The sequence below is a fragment of the Gymnoscopelus braueri genome, assembly GCF_963280865.1.
Source record: "Gymnoscopelus braueri genome assembly, contig: SCAFFOLD_106, whole genome shotgun sequence".
In the NCBI taxonomy this organism is placed as follows: domain Eukaryota; kingdom Metazoa; phylum Chordata; class Actinopteri; order Myctophiformes; family Myctophidae; genus Gymnoscopelus; species Gymnoscopelus braueri.
The window spans coordinates 157,501-178,515 of NW_027660360.1; the positions used below are offsets into that span (position 1 = coordinate 157,501).

Below are 21,015 nucleotides of genomic sequence, written 5' to 3' on the forward strand. Positions count from 1 at the left end.
GGGATCATAAGTTTGTTTGTCTATTGTTGGCTCTATCTCCTATAACTTTGTTTTAATACTATCGCTCAACCTTTTAACCACCACAACTCACCCAGACCTGGGTTGAAACTTTCAGTGATTGAATATAATATTAATGAGCTACAGTCACAAACCCATTTCACTGTACAAACCATCTATCACCAATGAGCACTTCACTTATACACACACACACACCCACCCACCCACACACACACACACACACACACACACACACACACACACGCACATACTCTTGTGTTTTTCAATATTAAGCACTTAAGCCCTATACTTCTCGTCCGATGAATAGACAAAATAGCCAATCTCTCGGCTGTTTTTGAATCCTGAAATTGTTGAGAACTGAAACGGTGAGCAAATCTACTGTATTTATTTCTACCCGTAGGAAGAGTTCCTCTCTCTCTCGATGGAAAGACTGACAAAGATTCTCGCCAGTGACCATCTCAACGTGCCCAAGGAGGACATGGCGTTTGAGGCAGCCATGTTATGGTTAGACAAGGATCCTATCCGTAGGCAGAGCTTTGAAAAGGTCAGTTATCTCTAATAAAGGCCCCTGCAGACCAAACTGGGTTGTGCTGACTATTAGAGACTACGATGGGAGATCAGATTTGGAGATGTTTGGTGTTATAAGGTGTTAAATCCCATCCGTTGTTGAGCGGAGTCCCTCAGCACTATGCTAGTGTATTGTGTGTGTATTTTTCACCCTACATTAAATATCTTCGCTGAAAATAGCTTGCGACGCATTGTAAGCTTGTCGATCTGCTATTTTCTACGAAGGGTTTCCCAGAATACAGATGCTGGGGTTTAAGTAAAGGTTGCTCCTGCATACACAGACTCTCTCTCTCTTGGTGTTTAATGTCCCAATTAATTGTTCTGGTTCGCGCTTGGCAAATGTGAGAGAATCGGACGACGGGCGGACGGACGTGTTCTGATTTGCTCAGGCTGAACAAGGCCAACCATTTGGGCTGGAGGGTCGGATGGAACGACTCAGACGCAGTCGCCTCACTAGCAACCGACGTCTATGTACACACATCAATCGGATGCGCATGGGTTTTATTAACCCTTGAATCGCGATACGGCTTTTGATTTCGATCGCATCGAGTATCGTGACACCCTTACAACCGCTTATTGACGGCCTGCCATCGGTGTGTAGAGGCCTTTCGTGTCACGTTGCCAGACGATCGGAGGTCACACCCAATACGTCTGAGGACTTCTAAATACAATACAGTTTCTGTCTGTGGAATGCTCTCCCCGAACACCCGAGACCAGCACAGACACAGTCCACCGATGCTTTTAAAAATGGACTAAAAACCTACCTTTTTAACCAAGAGTTTTCTTAATTTTCTTGGGCCTTTTTTTTCTCCTCTTTACCCTGATTTTACCTAGTTTTTAATTTGACCCTTTAGCCTAGTAGGGTCCCATGTCATTGTTTGGTTGCCTTTGTTGTTTTTATTCCATGTTTTTAAACCCTGTAGCACTTTGAGATTGAGCTATGCACAAAAATGAATTTTCACCCACTTTTTTACTTCTGTAAACCTGTGATGTGACAATAAAGCAGTGCCCACTGTCCAATACATGCTTGACATGGTCTACCTGTATACATGGTATTTGCTGGTACTATGAAATGCATAATTATTGCATAATATCCAGTTGGACTAGTCAATAACTAGCGTTCTATGTGCTCTGTAAGGTGCTAGAGCAGATCCGTCTGCCTCTCATCAGCCCGTCCTACCGCCACACTGTGAGTGAGTCTCTGGATGTGCTGAAGGAACACACAGGCTGCCAGAAGTTCATCTCTGAGGCCAACCTGGCCAAGCCCTGCGGTACGACACGCCCAGGCAGGACCACAGGTACCCTGCCTCACACATGCATGTTGCAACTGATGGTGGTGCAAAACGAAAAGAATCAAGATTTTTTTCTGGCTGTACAGAAAAATACCGTGCTATACAAAATATGTGTTTAGTTTGCTAAGAATAATTGCATCATGATTAAAACATTTTTATTTTACAATTCAATCCCCAAACAAGATTTTTGTGCTTTCGTAGAAGACCAAATGTATAACGATTTGTTTTTTGCTGGATTAATTCAGTGACTGCTAATTTGGGCTGTCAGAACATTTCACCTGACGACTGGGTCCACTTCAGCCCTTTGTCTTACTACTAATACGTGAGCTTGTAGATCTACAAACTCTTGCTATTTTTGGATTGTTGACAATCTTGGTGGTTGAAAAGATGACAAGCTTGTAGATCAGATCTGCTATTTTTGGCTAATCCCCTGAGAATATGGTTGCTTCAAGTGGTTAAATACATTTGGTTCGGGGTTCCCACAGTCATGACATTCCTGGAATATAGATAGATCTACAACAACATGTTGCACCGTGACACGCTGTTTACTTGTAGATCTGTTGATTGTCACATGACACCCTCGCTCGTGTCTGTCTAGGTACATTGATAGCACACAGGTGTAAGAGCCTCAGTATTGCACCGTATGATTGCTGCAGGCCTGGGAATGCAATAAAATACTTTTGGAAAAGCTATGGAAAAGTTTTGAAAATGAATTGTTAAACATGTGTGTGGGAACCCTAATTTGGTTTCAACCCCCCCCCCCCCACTTGTTGAAGTGATTGTGACGATTGGAGGACAATGTTGTGACGATGTCGTCTCTGACAAGATGAAGAGCTTTGATCTCCTTACCAACCAGTGGAAGACTCTGGGACGTGTCCCCTTCTTCTTGTTGTCCCAAAGTTCTTCTGTGGTGATGTCAGGTGAGGAGACGGCCTGTCACAATTATTACATAATCGCTTAATGGCAATTATTTGAAATAACCCAATATCTATTTTTGCATTATCATCATAATCGTTTCCATGTGGAAACATGTCTTACATTTTTCAAAAAATGTGGAAATGGCAAATCTATGCGACACGTTGAGAGCTTGTAGATCTGCTATTTCCACTATTTAAAAAATAGTTTGAAAGTGTAAAATTATTAAATATGTCATTTGTTTTTTTATATATTGAAGTTATACTATATTGTGAAAATAGCTGATCAGAAGCTCACTGTGACTAATGGGGATTCTTGATTGGCTATTTTCACTATATTTTAAATGTATAGTCATTTGGAGTCCCAAGAGTCCCTTAATGTAGTCCAGTCAAAAGTACAATATTTCTATTTTGTAATAGAAATAAATATAAAATATAAAATAAATATGAAAATATATAAAAAAGAAGGAAAAAAACGTACAAATATACTTAAGTTCAATTAAATGTACTTGTTATGTTACTGCCCACCATTGCCTGTAATGGATCCTACTGTTTTGCCTCTGAATTCTTGCACTGCAAATTCAGTTGGGTGCAAGTGAATTTACAATTTAGGCATTGAAGTAGCTACAGAATATAGCCCACCTGGCAGCTTATGTCACAGTACACTGGACCTGTCTTGGCTTGGCAAATATATCTGCATATGCACATAGCATAAACCAGCAGGTACAGTAAAGGTTGGACATTAGATGTGAGGTGGTGACACTTCGGTAGGTCCATATTGGCAGCAGGCATATTCACCTTATTCCTGGAAACTCCCACTGTGGGCCTGGCCATGCCCACTTCGGGAGTGGCCAGGTAGGGGAGTAGGGGAGGTGGCACGCTGGGCAAGACCTGGGCTGTTGGTTGTCTGGGAAGTGACAACTGGAAGTGGTTAAATGTGTCGGAAGTACCGCCCAAGGAAATGACGTTGATGCTTTACAAATCTGTTTACATTCTCTGTGAATGAAACAAGTGTTGTGATTGGTCGAAAAAGATAGTTTCCGGGGGAAACACGTACGACGGAAGTGCTGCCCTATAGACACTCTCTGATTTAGGTCGTGACCAGGCTCTTCTCTTCGCAGATGAGTGAGGCTGGGAACGAGGCTAGGGAGGTGGGGAGCCCCATATCAATGAGTTTCCTGTTTACCAGCGTTGCCATGTTTACATATAATAAGCAATTTGGAGCTTTTCTTTAAGTGTAGTTACTTAATTAGACTTGCTTTATAATGCTTTTTAAACCAGCGGTTCCCAAATTTCTTCATGTCAAGGACCCCCAGATTAATTAATGTATTTGTCCGCAGAGTCACAGACCCCCATCTGAAAATATGTGGTGTCAGGGACTCCAAAGATTGGTGTTGTTAAAATATTTCAAAAATATTCAAAATATTTTTTATTTTTCCCAATATTTTTTGAAAATTGCAGATCTACAAGCTCACAATGTGTCGTGATGTGACACATTGTGAGCTTGTTGATCTACTATTTTCAAAGTGGTAAAACTGAGCCTAGTTGCTTCTTTTGAGCTTATTTTCATAGACCTGTCCACTTGTTTCTTTTGCTAAATCTGGCAACACACTGATTACCTGCAATACACCTGCAGTAGCCTACCAGGGAGGAAGTGAACAGATATTGAATGAAGCAGTACACAGATAAAAATTCAATGGCGCCCACTGTAAGAGGCAATGGTGGTGCCCTGGAGAATAGAATTAGAATAAGGTGAATACTGTGTACATGAGATTAGACAGTAAGGTGCAAAAGAGTATCAACCTATTGTCAGGTTCACAGGTCAGGCCAGTGACAAGTGAACCATCAACATAGATATAAGCATTCAAGTTGTGTATACATATTAAAATCGTTATTTCTTTGACAATCATCAAGGCATAACTCGTTTTAATTCTGCTCTTCTCCCACCATAGGCTCTACTGTGTATCTTGCCGGATTAGCTTTGTTAACACCATCAACACCCATCAGTAGTTGGGAGATGTGGCGATATGACGTTGCCCATAACTCATGGTTGAAGATGGCTCCCATGAATGAATCACGCTGCACTCTCTTGAGTAAGATCAGCACACTATGGCATTCATTTTAAAGTCATATAATGTGTGTAACCTTTTCAATTCAACAAACGTTATTCAGGTACTGTTCCTTAATCCAAATTTGTAATCAACCTAATCACATTTGCAACTCAATGATTTTTTGTTGTGCATGAAAATGTCAGTAGATCAGCAGTTTCTGAAATAATCAGACCTGCCCGTTTGGCATCACCAACCATGCCATGTTCAAAGTCACTTAAATCACCCTTTCCCCCATTCTGATGCTTGGTGTGAACTGCAGCAGTTCAATTCAAGTTGAATTTAAAATTACTTTGTTTTGGTAAAACCTCTAAAGGAGTTGTTGCCTTGGTTTAACCAAGGAGATGCTGCATATTGCACATGGCCATGGTCATCAGTTGTAATGATCAGGTTTATTTATGTATACACTTAGGCCTGGTGATGCTGGACGGATATGTGTATGCAGTCGGTGGCCCGTGGAAGGACTCCATGCAGCGCTACCACCCCATCACCAACACCTGGCAGCTGATCAAGTGTGTCGGGGTGGCAGTCCATTCCACTCCATTCGTTGATTCCATTCCTCTGGTCGCACTAGATGGACTGCTCTATTATATTGGTATGGAACAAGTTCGCACGTCAGCCGTTTCAGCCTGCTGAAGAGTAATCAGGGTTCAATTTGCTGGAGGGAGGGATTCCATGCCTCTGCTTTTGATACCCCCATCATGCTATTTGTTGTACGACAACGTATATAGGGCTTAAGTGGTTGTTGTCTACGCCACGCGAATGGCGTGGCCGAGACTGTTGTGTGTGTGTCCGTCCGTCTGTGAACAGCTAATCTCCGGCACCGTTGGCCAGATCAAAGTGAAAGTGAGCACACAGTCACTCCCTGGATGCCAGAGCAGAACCTCTGCCCCAATTCTTTCACATTGGCCCGTTATAGCGCCACCAGGAGGCAGATTTTGTATATTACTCATACAGATTTTGTTCTAACATCACGCAAATCGGTACACAGTATCTCGATAGTCATGTGATCAAGACGGATCTGTAAGATTTTTTTATCCTAATATTTCATCCTCCTAATTGGCTAAGATTGGCCTCCAAAGTTTGCAGGAGTGGTCTGTTTTGAACAAAATGCCTCAAATCATGAATGCAGTGTGCAATTGCCATGAAACTTTGTACGCAGTTTCCCACTAGGCCAAGGAAGAACTGCCACCCTACATTTTTCAAATCAGCCTCATGCTGATGCTATAACAGGCCAATTTGCGTTTTTACCTATAACTAGACCGATCGACATGGAACTTTGCATGCACACTTACTAGAGGCCAAGGAAAAACCTCTACCCTTTATTCTCCACCCTTTTATAGTGCCACCAGGTGGCGATTTTAGCAAAACACATTTTTGGATATTTCTCCTACAGATGTCTTATTTTAAAAAAATTGGGCTTTTATGCCTTTATTGATAGGACAGTAGGCTGACAGGAAATGGGGAGAGAGATGGGGTGTGACACGCAGCAAAGGCCTTCGGGATCGGGACTCGAACCCGCAACGCGCTGTCAGGCGACATTGAGCCTAGGTGCCCGGACTGCTACGCCAGTGGTCCGGGCCTCTCCTACAGATTTTGTCCAAACATCACGTAAATCGGTACACGTTATTTCTCTAGTCATGTGATCAAGAAGGATCTGTCCGATTTTTCATATTCCATCCTGACTGGCTAAGATTGGCATCTAAAGTTTGCAGCAGTGGTTCGCTTTGAACAAAATGCCTCAAATCATGAACATAGCATCTGATTGCCGTGAAAGGCAGAGGAAGAAATGCCTGGGCACTAGGGACATGTGGGCACCAGGGACATGTGGGCACCTGGATGAGTGGGCACCTGCATTAGGATTCGTGTTAGTATGCTGCTTTGTTACATATCATGCTGCTTTGTTGTTGGTAAGTGATATTTAACCCACTGTTATTTAAAACCCAAACACGACACAACAACGTCAAAAGTACAATATAAGAGTTTATTTGCCAAAATAGTACTGAAGTCAAAAGTACATTATAACAGAGTTTCAAACATTCGCAACAACTGGAATGATGGCCTGTGGAAGCCAGAGCATTGGAGCGTTTACAACCGTGCCATCAAGACCAACAACAATGTTGAAGGTTGGCATAACCGTCTGAACCGAAAGGCACAGCGTGGAAACGTGCAGCTGTACCTCCTGGTGAAATTGCTGCATAATGAAGCAACCTTAATCCCCTTCCAGCTCCAGCTTGTCTCAGAAGACAAGCTGCATCACTACCAGCGCAAGCAAACTAGACTTTTTCAGGGCAGACTGGCCAAGTTGTGGTCTGCCTGGTGCCAAGATGTCCAGGTGCCCAGTCGTCCCAAAAATATGGTGCCCAGATGTCCCTAGTGATTTGTATTCGCTCCGATGAACTCTTTTTCTAGTTTGTTCTGTTATTTGTACAAATCGAACCCTGAGCATAATAACTGAAAATGTCTTTGGTATTACGTGTTATCCTGAATAATGTGTGTGTGTGTGTGTGTGTGTGTGTGTGTGTGTGTGTGTGTGCGTGCGTGCGTGCGTGCGTGCGTGCGTGCGTGCGTGTGTGTTGGTCTGTCTATCTGTCTGTCCGTCTGTCCATCCTCCTGGGCCCTAGGTGGCGTTCTAGATCCAGCCCTGGTGGCCAAGTACAGCCCTGAAACATCTGTATGGACAGAAGTCACTCCTATGCAGATTCCCCGTGATGAACCAGCTGTCTGTACTCTAAATGGAAAGATCTACCTTATAGGTATCATACCTGTTCTTAGTCAGTGGTGGAAGAAGTACTCAGCGTTTTATTTGAGTAAAATACCAGTATGTAGAAATATGCTGTTACAAGTAAAAGTCCTGTATTCAAACTTTTACTTGTGTAAAAGTGCAAAAATATTGGCATAAACATATTCTTGCAAACTAAACATAAGAGTATTCATTAGGCATTATGCAGAATGGCCCATTTCACAATCATCTTATTGGGATGGGATATAGATTATATGTTCATCACATTGACTCATTCACTGCCAGAACACTCTGCAGCCAGTGCAAATGTATTTGAGCATTTTTACAGAATATTTCGCTCCTGGGCACGCAGAGTGTCGCAAAAGACGAAGGAGTGTCTCTGCTTTCATCGGGGGGAAGGGGGGGGGGGGGGGGAAACGAGAAAGCTGAGAAAAAATATATTTTTCTCACTCATAGGTTGGCAAAGAGCGCTATCTACCGTAAACACTGAAAATACCGTATGACATGTTACATGTCATTGGCACAGTGGGCTTTGGAAAACATGTACGTGTTACACGTCATTGGCACTGAATGAGTTGATTGTTAATTAGTAACTAACAGGGCAACCAGACTATAGTAATCTTCCCACTTTATTCTTATTAGTGTGGTTGCCCGAATAGGGCAACCAGACTATAGTAATCTATAAACTTTATTCTTCCTAGTTAAACTTTATTTTGGCACGCTACTCCTCCCACAGTTTTTTTTCACCCAATTTTGTGCTATATGTCAAAATGACCGGCTTCAACAGGAATCGTGCACTTGTACTTTGCTAAGAGATTGGTTACATAGTTTAATTGATATTGATTTTAAATATCCCCATCCACTTTAGTGGGAAAATGAAAAAACTCCCATTCAAGTATTTTTGTCTCGGAAACCGTAAGGGCTAGAGTTACAAGACTTTGAGGGAAGGTTCATTTATTGCCAAATTATTTAAAAAAAAGAATTACACCAGTCAGCCACATGGTGGCGCTATAACAGCCCACTTTACCTTTTGGCCTATAACTTTTTGAACCGTAGGTCGTAAAATAAAAAACCCCTTTACCCCTAGATTCCTTGGGTCATGATGCAACTCCCCATATAGGCCGCGCCCATTTGCGTCTGGATAGATTTTCCGCCATTTTGAATTTTCTTCAAAACACACTTTTTGCTCCTTTTCCTACAGATTTGTCCAAATCTCACAAAAATCGGTACACATGATCTCTGGACCCATGCGATAAACATCTCCAATTTTGATAGTCGATACCGTTCGTCCGTAAATGCCTTCCAAAGTTAGCGGGAGGGGCCTGTTTTACACAAAAGGCGAACGAAGCGTCCGGTCAATCCCAAATTTGAATCACATGTCAAGGGTGGTTTAATTAACAAATCTCCAAAAGCATTTCCACTTTGATCCTTAGGGGGCTCAAAATGTAACCGTTTGATGCAAAAACCTTATTTTGGGGGGATCAAGCCTCTCAAAATGAAACGCATGGGATATCAGGAGTGACGTGATTGGCCCGTTACATTTGTGGGAGGGGCCTATGTATTTAGTGGGAGGGGCCTATTTCCTAAAATCTAAATGGCACGTATCACGAAGGCAGGATCTGATCGGCAACCGATTGGAATGGCACGTCGCGCGGCCTCCGGCGGTATTCCTCCCGGCGTATCCCTCGAGTCCCGGCGGCATGTTGAAAGGGTGGCATTTGTTCTTCGACGTAATGTGAATGTGCGTGCAACGTTTCACCGCAATCGGACGCTGTGTTCATGATTTGCAGCATTTTGTTCAAAACGGCCCTGCAAACTTCAGATGTCAATCTTAGCCAATCAGGATGTATTAAGAAAAAGCTGATAAAATCTGAAGGAGTAACACCCAAAAATGTATTTTTCATAGGTCGGCCTCCTGGTGGTCTATAAAAGGCAGATGTGAAAAATGCAGGGCAATGGTTTTTCCTTGGCCTCTAGGGAGTGTACGTAAAAAGCTTAACACTGATCGGTGCAGTTATAGGTAAAAACGCGAATCGGCCTGTTATAGCGTTTGAACATTCTCAAGTCGCATTTCTTCCTCTGCCTAGTGAGATTTTGCGTGCACAATTTCACGGAAATTGCAGCTGTGTTCATGATTTGAGGCGTTTTGTTCCAAACGGAGCACTCCTGCAGACTTTTGAAGCCATTCTTAGCCAATCTGAAAAATCTGAATGACCCGTTTTGTTTAATGGCTATAGAGATTTTGATTTGCCTGATGTTTGGATAAAATCTGTAGGAGTCCACATGTCCCTAATACCCAGATGGTTTTAGTGCCCAGTTATCCCTAGTGCCTGATGCGTTAAGTGGTGGAAGTAAACGGCACCCAGTCCCCTCCCCTCCAGTGACTTGTGGTGTTCCTCAAGGAAGTATACTAGGACCTTTACTGTTCCTGATATATGTGAATGATATGTCTTCAGCTTTTGCGACTGCAAACTGTTCCTGTTCGCAGATGACTCGGCTCTGCTGGTCTCGGACAGGGACAGGCTGCAGGTTGAGAAAACTCTCAGCACTGAACTCAACAAGATCTGCATCTGGCTCTCCGACAACAAACTTTCATTACACCTGGGTAAAACTGAATCCATCCTCTTTGGGTCCAGTCCTAACCTTAGCAAGGCTGAGAGTTTCACGATCAAAGTGGGTGATGATGTTATCACAAGAAAGGAGGAAATTCCCTACCTGGGTTCCATCTTGGAGGCAAACCTCTCCGGTAACAAAAACGCCGAAAGAGTGATCAAAAAGGTCAACCAAACAACACGCTATTTGTGGAGGATTGATCGTCTAGTTAATGTGGTTGCCCGAATGGGTCTTTATTCTAGATAAACTTTATTTCATCGCACTATTTCTCCCACAGTTTTTTTTCCCCAATTTCGTGTCAAAATCACCGGCTTCATCGGGAATCCAGGGCTTGTACTTTGCTAAGAGATAGGTTGTATAGTTTAATTTATATTGATTTATTAGTGCATTAAATGTCCCCATCCACTTTAATGGGAAAATGAAAAAACTCAAATTCAAGTATTTTTTTCTCAGAAACCGTAAGGGCTAGAGTTACAAGACTTGGAGGGGAGGTTCATAAGTAGTTCTTAGTTTGAAATTATTAAAATAAAAATTATATCATTCGGCCACATGGTGGTGCTATAAAAGCCCACTTTACGTTTTGGCCTATAACTCTTGAACCGTAGGTCGTATAATCAAAAAATCTTTACCCCTGGATTTCTTGGGTCATGACGCAACTTTTCATGACGCAGATTTTCTGCCATTTTGAATTTTCTTCAAAATACACTTTTGGCTCCTCCTCCTAAATATTTTGTCCAAATTTCACAAAAATCGGTACACATGATCTCTGGATACATGCGATAAACAGATCCAAACGGCGTTTTGATAGTCCTTACCGTTCGTCCGTAATTGGCTTCCAAAGTTAGTGGGAGGGGCCCGTTTTACAAAGAATGCCAAAAATCACACATGAAACGTCGAGGGTGGTTTACTCAACAAATCCCCAAAAGCATTTCCACTTTGATCCATAGGAGGCGCCACAAATGCGCAAAACGTAACCGTTTGATGCAAAAACATGATTTTTGGGGGGATCAGTTCTCTCAAAAAGAAAAGCAAGTGATCTCAGGAATGACATGACGATGTCATTGGCCCGCTACATTTGTGGGAGGGGCCTGTTTCTTTAGTGGGAGGGGCCTATTTCCTCAAATCAAAACGGCACGTGTCACGAACGCGGGATCCGGTCGGCACCCGATTCGAATCGCACGTCGCGCGGCCTCTGACGGTATTCCCTCCAGGCGTATTCCTCGAGTCCAGGCGGCCGCGACCCGCGACCGGCGTTGGCGCAACCACACTTTGCAATTTCCCAGAATTGCGACGCGTCTAGTTAGTGTGGTTGCCCTAACAGGGCAACCAGACTATAGTACTCTATACACTTTATTAGTGTGGTTGAACCAGACTATAGTTCTAGGGACACTTTATTCCTCTATCAAGATAAACAATAGTTTGCCGTGCTACTCCTCCCACAGTTTATTTTTCCCAATTTAGTGCCATATGTCAAAATGACCGGTCTCACCGGGAATCGTGTGCTATCATTTTGCTAAGAGATTGGTTACATAGTTTTATTGATATTGATTTATTAGTGCATTAAATTTCCCCATCCACTTTAATAGAAAAGTGAAAAAACTCAAATTCAAGTATTTTTTTCTCAGAAACCGTAAGAGCTAGAGTTACCAGATTTGGAGGGGAGGTTTATAATTTAGTGCGAAATTATTTTAAAAATAATTACACCAATAGGCCTCATGGTGGCGCTATAACAGCCCACTTTACGTTTTGGCCTATAACTCTTGAACCGTTGGTCGTAAAATAGAGACAAAAAAAGAATTACACCAGTCGGCCTCATGGTGGCGCTATAACAGCCCCCTTTACGTTTTTGCCTATAACTCTTGAACCGTAGGTCGTAAAATAAAAAAAATCCTTTGGTCATGACGCAACTCTCCATATAGGCCACGCCCATTTGTGTCCTGATAGATTTTCCGCCATTTTGAATTTTCTTCAAAACACACTTTTTGCTCCTTTTCCTACAAATGTTGTCCAAATCTCACACAAATCGGTACAGGTCATCTATGGACCCATGCGATAAATATATCCAAACGGCATTTAGATAGTCCTTACCGTTCGTCCGTAATTGGCTTCCAAAGTTAGTGGGAGGGGCCCGTTTTACCAAAAATGCCAAAAATCACGAACAAAACGTCCAATCGATCCCAAATTTAAAACACATGTCGAGGGTGGTTTACTCAACAAATCCCCAAAAGCATTTCCACTTTGATCCATAGGGGGCACCACAACTGCGCAAAACTTAACCGTTTGATGCAAAAACATGATTTTTGGGGGGATCATCAGTCCTCTCAAAATGAAAAGCAGGTGATCTCAGGAGTTACAGGACAATGTCATTGGCATGCTACATTTGTGGGAGGGGCCTATTTATTTAGTGGGAGGGGCCTACTTCTTAAAATAAAAACGCCATGTATCACGAACGCAGGATCCAATCAGCACCAAATTCGAATCACACGTCGCGCGGCTTCCGACGGTAATCCTCCCGGCGTATTCCTCACGTCCCGGCGGCCGCCTGCGACCCGCGACCGGCGTCGGTGCAACCACACTTTGCAATCTCCCAGAATTGCGACGCGTCTAGTTATTATTATTCTAGATAAACTTTATTTTGGGCGGCATCTCCTCCCACATTTTTTTCCCCAATTTTGCGCCATATGTCAAAATGACCGGCTTCACCGGGAATCTTGCGCTTTTATTTTGCTAAGATATTGGTTACATAGTTTAATTGATATTGATTTATTAGTGCATTAAATTTCCCCATCCACTTTAATGGGAAAATGAAAAAACTCCCATTCAAGTATTTTTTTCTCAGAAACCGTAAGGGCTAGAGTTACAAGAATTTGAGGGAAGGTTCATAGTTTATTGCCAAATTATTAAAAAATAATATTACACCAGTCGGCCACATGGTGGCGCTATAACAGCCCACTTTACCTTTTGGCCTATAACTTTTGAGCAAGTGATCTCAGGAGTGACATGACGATGTCATTGGCCCACTACATTTGTGGGGGGGGCCTGTTTCTTTAGTGGGGCGGCCTATTTCCTCAAATCAAAACGGCACGTGTCACGGACACGGAATTCGAATCGCACGTCGCGCGGCCTCCGACGGTAATCCTCCCGGCGTATTCCTCACGTCCCGGTGGCCGCTTGCGACCCGCGACCGGCGTCGGCTCAACCACACTTTACAATTTCCCAGAATTGCGACGCGGGCAACCAGACTATTGTTATAGATAAACTTTATTATTCTAGATAAACTTTTTTTTCAACCGCTACTCCTCCCACAGTTTAGTTTTCCCAATTTCGTGCCATATGTCAAAATGACCGGCTTCATCGGGAATCGATTGCTTGTACTTTGCTAAGAGATTGGTTACATAGTTTAATTGATATTGATTTATTAGTGCATTAAATGTCCCCATCCACTTTAATGGGAAAATGAAAAAACTCAAATTCAAGTATTTTTTTCTCAGAAACCGTAAGGGCTAGAGTTACAAGACTTGGAGGGGAGGTTCATAATTTAGTGCAAAATTATTAAAAGAAAAATTATATCATTCGGCCACATGGTGGCGCTTTAACTTTTGAACCGTAGGTCGTAAAATATAAATATTTTTCCCCCTAGATTCCTTGGGTCATGACGCAACTCCCCATATAGGCCACGCCCATTTGCGTCTGGATAGATTTTTTGATATTGATTTATTAGTGCATTAAATTTCCCCATCCACCAAAATGTAATGCAAAAACCTTATGTTGGGGGGATCAATCCTCTCAAAATGAAACGCAAGTGATCTCAGGAGTTACGTGACAATGTAACAATGTAATTGGCGCAGCCTCCGACGGTATTCCTCCCAGCGTATCCCTTGAGTCCCGGCGGCAGCGACCCGCGACTCGCGTCGGCGCAACCACACTCTGCAATTGCCCTGAATTGCGACGTGTCTAGTTATTATTATTCTAGATAAACTTTATTTTGGGCTGCATCTCCTCCCACATTTTTTTCTCCCAATTTCGTGCCATATGTCAAAATGACCGGCTTCACCGGGAATCTTGCACTTTTATTTTGCTAAGATATTGGTTACATGGTTTAATTGATATTGATTTATTAGTGCATTAAATTTCCCCATCCACTTTAATGGGAAAATGAAAAAACTCCCATTCAAGTATTTTTTTCTCAGAAACCGTAAGGGCTAGAGTTACAAGACTTGGAGGGGAGGTTCATGATTTAGTGCAAAATTATTTAAAAAGGAATTACACCAGTCGGCCTCATGGTGGCGCTATAACAGCCCACTTTACGTTTTGGCTTATAACTCTTGAACCGTAGGTCGTAAAATAAAAATCTTTTCCCCTTGATTCCTTGGGTCATGACGCAACTCCCCATATAGGCCATGCCCATTTGCGTCAGGATATATTTCCACTATTTAGAATTTTCTTCAAAACACACTTTTAGCTCCTCCTCCCACATATTTTGTCCAAATTTCACAAAGATCGGTACACATGATCTCTGGACCCATGCGATAAACAAGTGGAATTTTGAGGACGAACCGTTCGTCCTTAAATGGCTTCCAAAGTTAGCGGAAGGGGCCTGTTCTACAAAAAATCACGAACGAAACGTCCAGTCAATCCCAAATGTGAATCACATGTCAAGGGTGGTTTACTCAACAAATCCCCAAAAGCATTTCGACTTTGATCCATAGGGGGCGCCACAAATGCTCAAAATGTAACCGTTTGATGCAAAAACATGATTTTTGGGGGGATCAATCCTCTCAAAATGAAACGAAAGTGATCTCAGGAGTGACGTCTGACGTGACAATGTAATTGGTGCAGCCTCCGACGGTATTCCTCACAGCGTATTCCTCGAGACCCGGCGGCCTCGACCCGCGACCGGCGTCGGCGCAACCACACTTTGCAATTTTCCCTGAATTGGAAAATTCTAGTTAAAATATATGCTGCTGAATAGCTTAACCTAAAACATTACACAATTTATCAGTTAGTGTTTGTTTTGTATTAATCTAATTCTGCAAAGTAAATAAAGCTCTTAACTAATTAGTAGTGGAGTCAAAAGTTAAATATTTGCCCAAGAGATGTAGTTGAGTAGAAATAAAAAGTAGCCTAGTTTAACCCTTTGGAAATATTCAAGTAATATAAATTGTACTTTAAGCACAGTACTTGTACTTGTTTAGTTACTCTCGACCACCACTCTTAGTTCCATAATGGACTCCCTTCAACTTCACTGTAGTTTGGGAACCTAATAGGGCCTACTGACAGTCACTATCCTGTTCATTCTTGTTGATCAAATAGGTGGTAAAAATATCAAGCGCAAGGTAGAAAACACAATGGAGTGCTACAACCCCAAGACCGACCAGTGGAGCGTGTGTGCCCCCATGAGAGAGCCACGCAGTGAGCCTGACGTGGTGATGGTGGATGGAAAGATCTGTGTGCTAGGAGGGAGGCACTGGTTCACCGACGACGGCGACGAAGAGTAAGACACTGCTGGAGGCCTGTCGACATCTGATGATTCATTGTCACACAGATAAATGCGATTAACGACAGAATTTTCTTTTTGACGTTGAACCCTGGAACATGTAAATCAAAAATTCTGTTTGGCTTTTTTGGCTTCGTGATTTTTTTTTTGCCCAGGGTAGATATGACAAATAACGTAACCCATTAAGACCGGGAACGCATCCTTGTTATTTTTAGATTTCTTTGGCCATTCAAAAATAGCAGATATACAAGCTCATAGTGCAGCAGCGAGTGCCGTGCTATGAGCTTGTAGATCTACTATTTATTTTTTTTATCCTGAAAATGTCTGCAAATCTTTGAATATATATATTTTATATTATTACTTTTATATATTACTTTTTTTAAAGCGAACATTTTTAACTCAAATCTTTGCTTCTGGGGGGTCTATGGAAGAACGTATTTTGAGATGGAGGCCTGCGGCCAAATACATATCATTGTGGGGGTCCTTGACATGAAAAATTTGAGAACCACTGATTATACCAACATAAGTTTTTTCAAAAAACTGTTAGGATTTGGAAGACATAAGTTTTTTCAAAAAACTGTTAGGATTTGGAAGACATTTGTAGAATCCCCAGAAGCAAAGATTTGAGTTACAAATGTTCGCTTAAAAAATATATGTATATATTCAAACATTTGCAAACATTTGCCACGTTAAAAAAAAAAAAAACAGCAGATCTACAAGCTCATAGCACGGCACTCGGTGCCACACTATGAGCTTGTATATCTGCTATTTTTGAATAGCCAAATAAATCTAAACATGACACACAGATGCGTTCCCGGTCTTAATGGGTTAAATATGCATAGGAATGACAATCATTTTAAAAATACATTTTTGAAAATGTATAAAAAATGTTCAACATTATGGCAATTATGCAAAATAATTGCGATTATCTCAAATAATTGTGATTATGTAATAATTGTGACTTGTCCACAACAGACATTTCTCTCATTGCTATTGGTTCCTCTTCATGCAGGTATCCCAACAGCATTGAGCGCTACTGTGAAGAGACGGACTCTTGGGAAACCGTGGGACAGATGCCCAGTGCTCGCCACAGTGCTCGCTACGCTCTCAACTGCGTGTCTCTCAGGCTGAGGGATGACTTCCCATGCACTCCAGCTGATGATTACGACGACGACGACGACGACGACGAGGTTGATAGTCAGGGCCGGACTTACCGTTGGCCTAGGGTGGGCTGCAGCCCAGGGGCCCCCAACTAGGGGGGACAAAAAAAAAAAGGAAAATAATATCAGTGGTTCTCAATGGGTTAAAATGGCATAATCCCTAATGGGTCGACGGTGGACATCAGAAATATAACATCCAGACTTGCGAGACACACAATTGCTCTGATTCCCACCAAACTTGGCACAAGCACTGTTCAGGGGTCTGCCAGGACAATAGTCACACCAGGGACCACGTTGTACGACCCAGCTGCTGCCAGGGGCCGTAAATTGCACCCGTATGGGGCGTTACAGCAGTGTTTAAAACTTCAAATGGCCATAACACGTGACCATTTCTCTGATCAGCGCAATATTGGACTAGATTTGAAGGCTGCATAGTGTGTGTACTATGCGCTAACATAATTGTCCCCCACCCTGAGGAAAACACTGTTACATACTGTAAATGTGTGTATGTATGAACATGTAGTTCATTTAAGGGTCCAGTATAGGTTTCCTATAAATAAAACATGCACTCATAATGTTCCCCAAATGGTTCAATTGCCACTGCTTTCCATTGTGCTGTCATGGCATAAACAATAGGTTATATTCATTGACACATATTGATGTAACATAGTTTACAATGACTTACAATGATTTGAATACTGGTATTTTCAGGACAAAATGTTTCAGCATTGGCTCTTCCTCATGGTACTACTACTACTTATGGTACTACTATTTATCTACAATAATAATAAAATGTTCTCCAGTTAACACTTAAAATAATGTGTATGTGGGGGAGGCATAGTAGAAGGAGACTGGTGGTGGTCAGTCCGGTACGGACTGACCGACCGGTGTCCGCTCTGACATGGGTTCATTTTGTCCCTATGCAACAGGCAGTCCTTCTCAAAGAAGACACAGAACATGGAATACACATTATAGCTGAGACTCAATGAAAAGAGAGTGAAAATACATTTAGCAGGGGTTACTCTAGTACTGCTCAATGGGTGATTGTTTCAGTAATTGTATTGCTGTGTTTCAATAGGCTACCAGTTTGACTGAAATATCCACTGCTCCAGTGAAAGTTGTTTTTGTTTGTTTGTTTGTTTGTTTGTTTGTTTCTTTTTTGGGGGGCAGATACTGCTGTTGCTGCTCTTACTATCATTATTATTGGTGGTGGTGGTGGCAATACTTGTAATTTGAGCCTGGGCTGATCAAATCTTATGTTGAGGGTCACACAAGAATAACATGCACTCTTGAAACAAAATGAGTCCAGAATCAACCCTATCTGGGAACCCATGTGGATCCCTTTGTTGTTAGCAGAATCTGTCTTGAGAGATTAGAATCAACCACTTGAGGTGTGGTGCATAGCCTGCTGTATACAGACATTCATCTCCTCCTACATACAGACTTCTTCCTTGACTTCCTTCACCCTGACAGGCAGGCAGGCAGGCAGGCAGACACACACAACCCTTCTCTCTCTCTCTCTCTCTCTCTCTCTCTCTCTCTCTCCCCAATTTAAATAGGCATGAGAAAACATATTTTTGCCAAAGTAAAAGTGGAACAATTACGATCAAAACAAAATATTGTATGTGCAATTTAAAGGGAATACTTAGCGACATAGGATACATGTAAACAGACACCCGATACGATACTGAAACAGAGCGGTTACATTGCAACTTAGAGAAACGTATCTTACAAAACCATAATAAATGTGCATGCTGTCAGAAATAGGCTAGTTATTCATCCACACAGGAAAGGTTAGCTTGGGATAACCTTTTGAAACAAATTATTTCAATGTGTTGCATTCACTTGCATCCCTTTTGCAGTAGGGAGACAAGTTGTATCGCTGTCATAAGTGTCATTATCCATATTGTGCTGTTTAAATTGCTGCTTTAATTCTTAAGTGTAACATTCCCACTTCCACTCTCCAGAGAGATTTACACACACACACACACACACACACACACACACACACACACACACACACACACACAGTCAAACTGACCCCAAGATGACCCTGGAAATGTGGGCTGGTACTCTGTTGTGGAAGGAGTTATGCAGAGTAGCTATGAGGTCGATGTCAACATCCTGTGGGCTCTGTAGGCAGACAGAATAGATCTGGTTACATCTGATGTGATAAGCTATTCACTCAGAACATTTTGTAATGTTCAAGGTTTCTTTATAATTACATCTTGCGTACATGAGAGTATATACTTTGTTCTGGTTCCTCATACATTGTAGCAGCAATAACAATATATCCTTCCCTATAATGTGTGTGTGTGTGTGTGTGTGTGTGTGTGCCTATGTACATACAGTATGAATACATAACATGTAAAATCATTCAAATCACACTTTATTTTGTATTTATTCCTTGCGGTTTCCAGCTCCTCCTTCTTCCGCATCTCGGAACGTGGATTGGCATACACCTTGGAGTAGCTTTAGGCAGACGGGGGCGGGGTGCGGTTGGGATTTCGTCAGTGAAACAGTGAATCCAGGACCACGATCGTCCGCCCAAGCTTGACAGAGAAGTTACAGCAGGCTACACTCACCCACTTTAGACCTCCTCCCACGGGGTAACCTGATCTGGGTTGCGGCGCCCGGGATTCGAACCCCGTTCTCCCTCGTGGAAAGCCAACATCGTAACCAAAGGGAATTCCCCATAGCTCAGGGGAGATATTGGACTTTCAGGCCCCTTTTTGGGGGCTTACGGCCATACCACCAATGTGACACTCGAGATTCGAACTCGGATCTCCTGCAGGGAAAGCCAACATCTTAACCACTAAGCCATGGGGAACTCCCTACAGCCTGGTGGAGATAGTAGAGTTTCAGGCTATCAGGCTGAGGTTGGGCTGAGGAACATTCACCTACCAAGGAGGGGAAGAGGGGAAAAAATGGAAGGGGAGAGGGAGGGAGGAGAAAAAAAGAGGAGAAAGAGAGAAAGAAAAAGAAAACAAACATGGAAAAGATGAAAAATGCAACAGGCCCGTCTTTTTATGCTTCTCCCCAGTGATTCATCTAAGTACTTTATGAGTATACGCGATAGATTCATGAAAATTGTGACTTTGTCACTTTTAGGTATGCTTGGTGAGGATCCAAAGGTCGGGGCTGGTCGTGCGTTCGATCCCCACCTACGTCGTGAAAACAAACCTGCAATGAAAAAAAAAAAACATCCTTGTTGTTTTAAACATCTAAATGGACCAATAAATCACTTTTCTCACCATCACCTAACCTATGTATTGTATTATTACAACTAGAGGTTTGGGCCGCTTCACAGCCCTCACATCTAGGCCTGATCAAAATAAAAGAGATGCTGCGGCCAAAAAGAAGGAAAGCTGCTGTGGCTAAAATGTTAAGATGTATTAATAAATGTAGTTTCATATTAATTGTACAATATGTAAGTACATTGAAGGCGGGGAAAGAAGCCTATATTATAGCCAGAGCTCTGATCAACAGTCTGGGGCAAGTTTTGGGGCAAGTGGAGTGTTCTTGTGTTGACCAACCCCTGACACATTTTGGAGGTCATTTCAATTAAAGTAGTAATATATGTAGGCCATTGGCAAACTTTGAGAGATGCCTGCTAAGCATAACCCTTCAGAGACTATACTTCATTCATAGACTTATATTTGTTTGTAGATCTATTCATATATTCACTGGTGATAGATGTATATATTCACTCTACATTTTATATGTATTTGTTAGACTGTACATAATTATTTTCACTTTTTCAGAGATCCACCGCAAATGCAGATCTATTATCTATTAGATATATCTATATATCTAGATACGTATATCTAATCTATTATTTCATCTTGGTTTGGAACAAATGTACCTTGTATTTCATTCTAACTAATGCTGCTGAAATTATGATAAATCAACACACTTTTTACTACTTATTTAAATGTTTTATCTTACTCTGTATGAGATGTAATAAATAGACATCTTGAATATTATGACACCTGAACTTATCTCCCCTATGGAGATCAAACAAGATTTATCTCAAGTCCGAGAACACTGTTCCAGAGGATAATTTACAGCAAATAACTCGGGAGCATTTACATATACAACAT

The 21,015-nt window shown here is 42.1% G+C and overlaps 1 protein-coding gene across 1 annotated transcript in view; it reads left to right on the forward strand.

Moving 5' to 3' along the window:
- LOC308081630 (kelch-like protein 24) overlaps positions 1–19,801 on the forward strand; it is a gene marked incomplete at both ends in the record, with an annotated part of 22,266 nt that extends 2,465 nt beyond the window's left edge. The window contains 8 exons of the mRNA XM_080457989.1: positions 419–562; positions 1,724–1,883; positions 2,654–2,797; positions 4,744–4,884; positions 5,312–5,494; positions 16,765–16,816; positions 16,879–16,949; positions 19,707–19,801. Coding sequence (XP_080314115.1) covers positions 419–562; positions 1,724–1,883; positions 2,654–2,797; positions 4,744–4,884; positions 5,312–5,494; positions 16,765–16,816; positions 16,879–16,949; positions 19,707–19,801 — 990 coding nt within the window. The remainder of the gene's footprint in view (positions 1–418; positions 563–1,723; positions 1,884–2,653; positions 2,798–4,743; positions 4,885–5,311; positions 5,495–16,764; positions 16,817–16,878; positions 16,950–19,706) is intronic.
- Between the last annotated feature and the right edge of the window lie 1,214 nt (positions 19,802–21,015).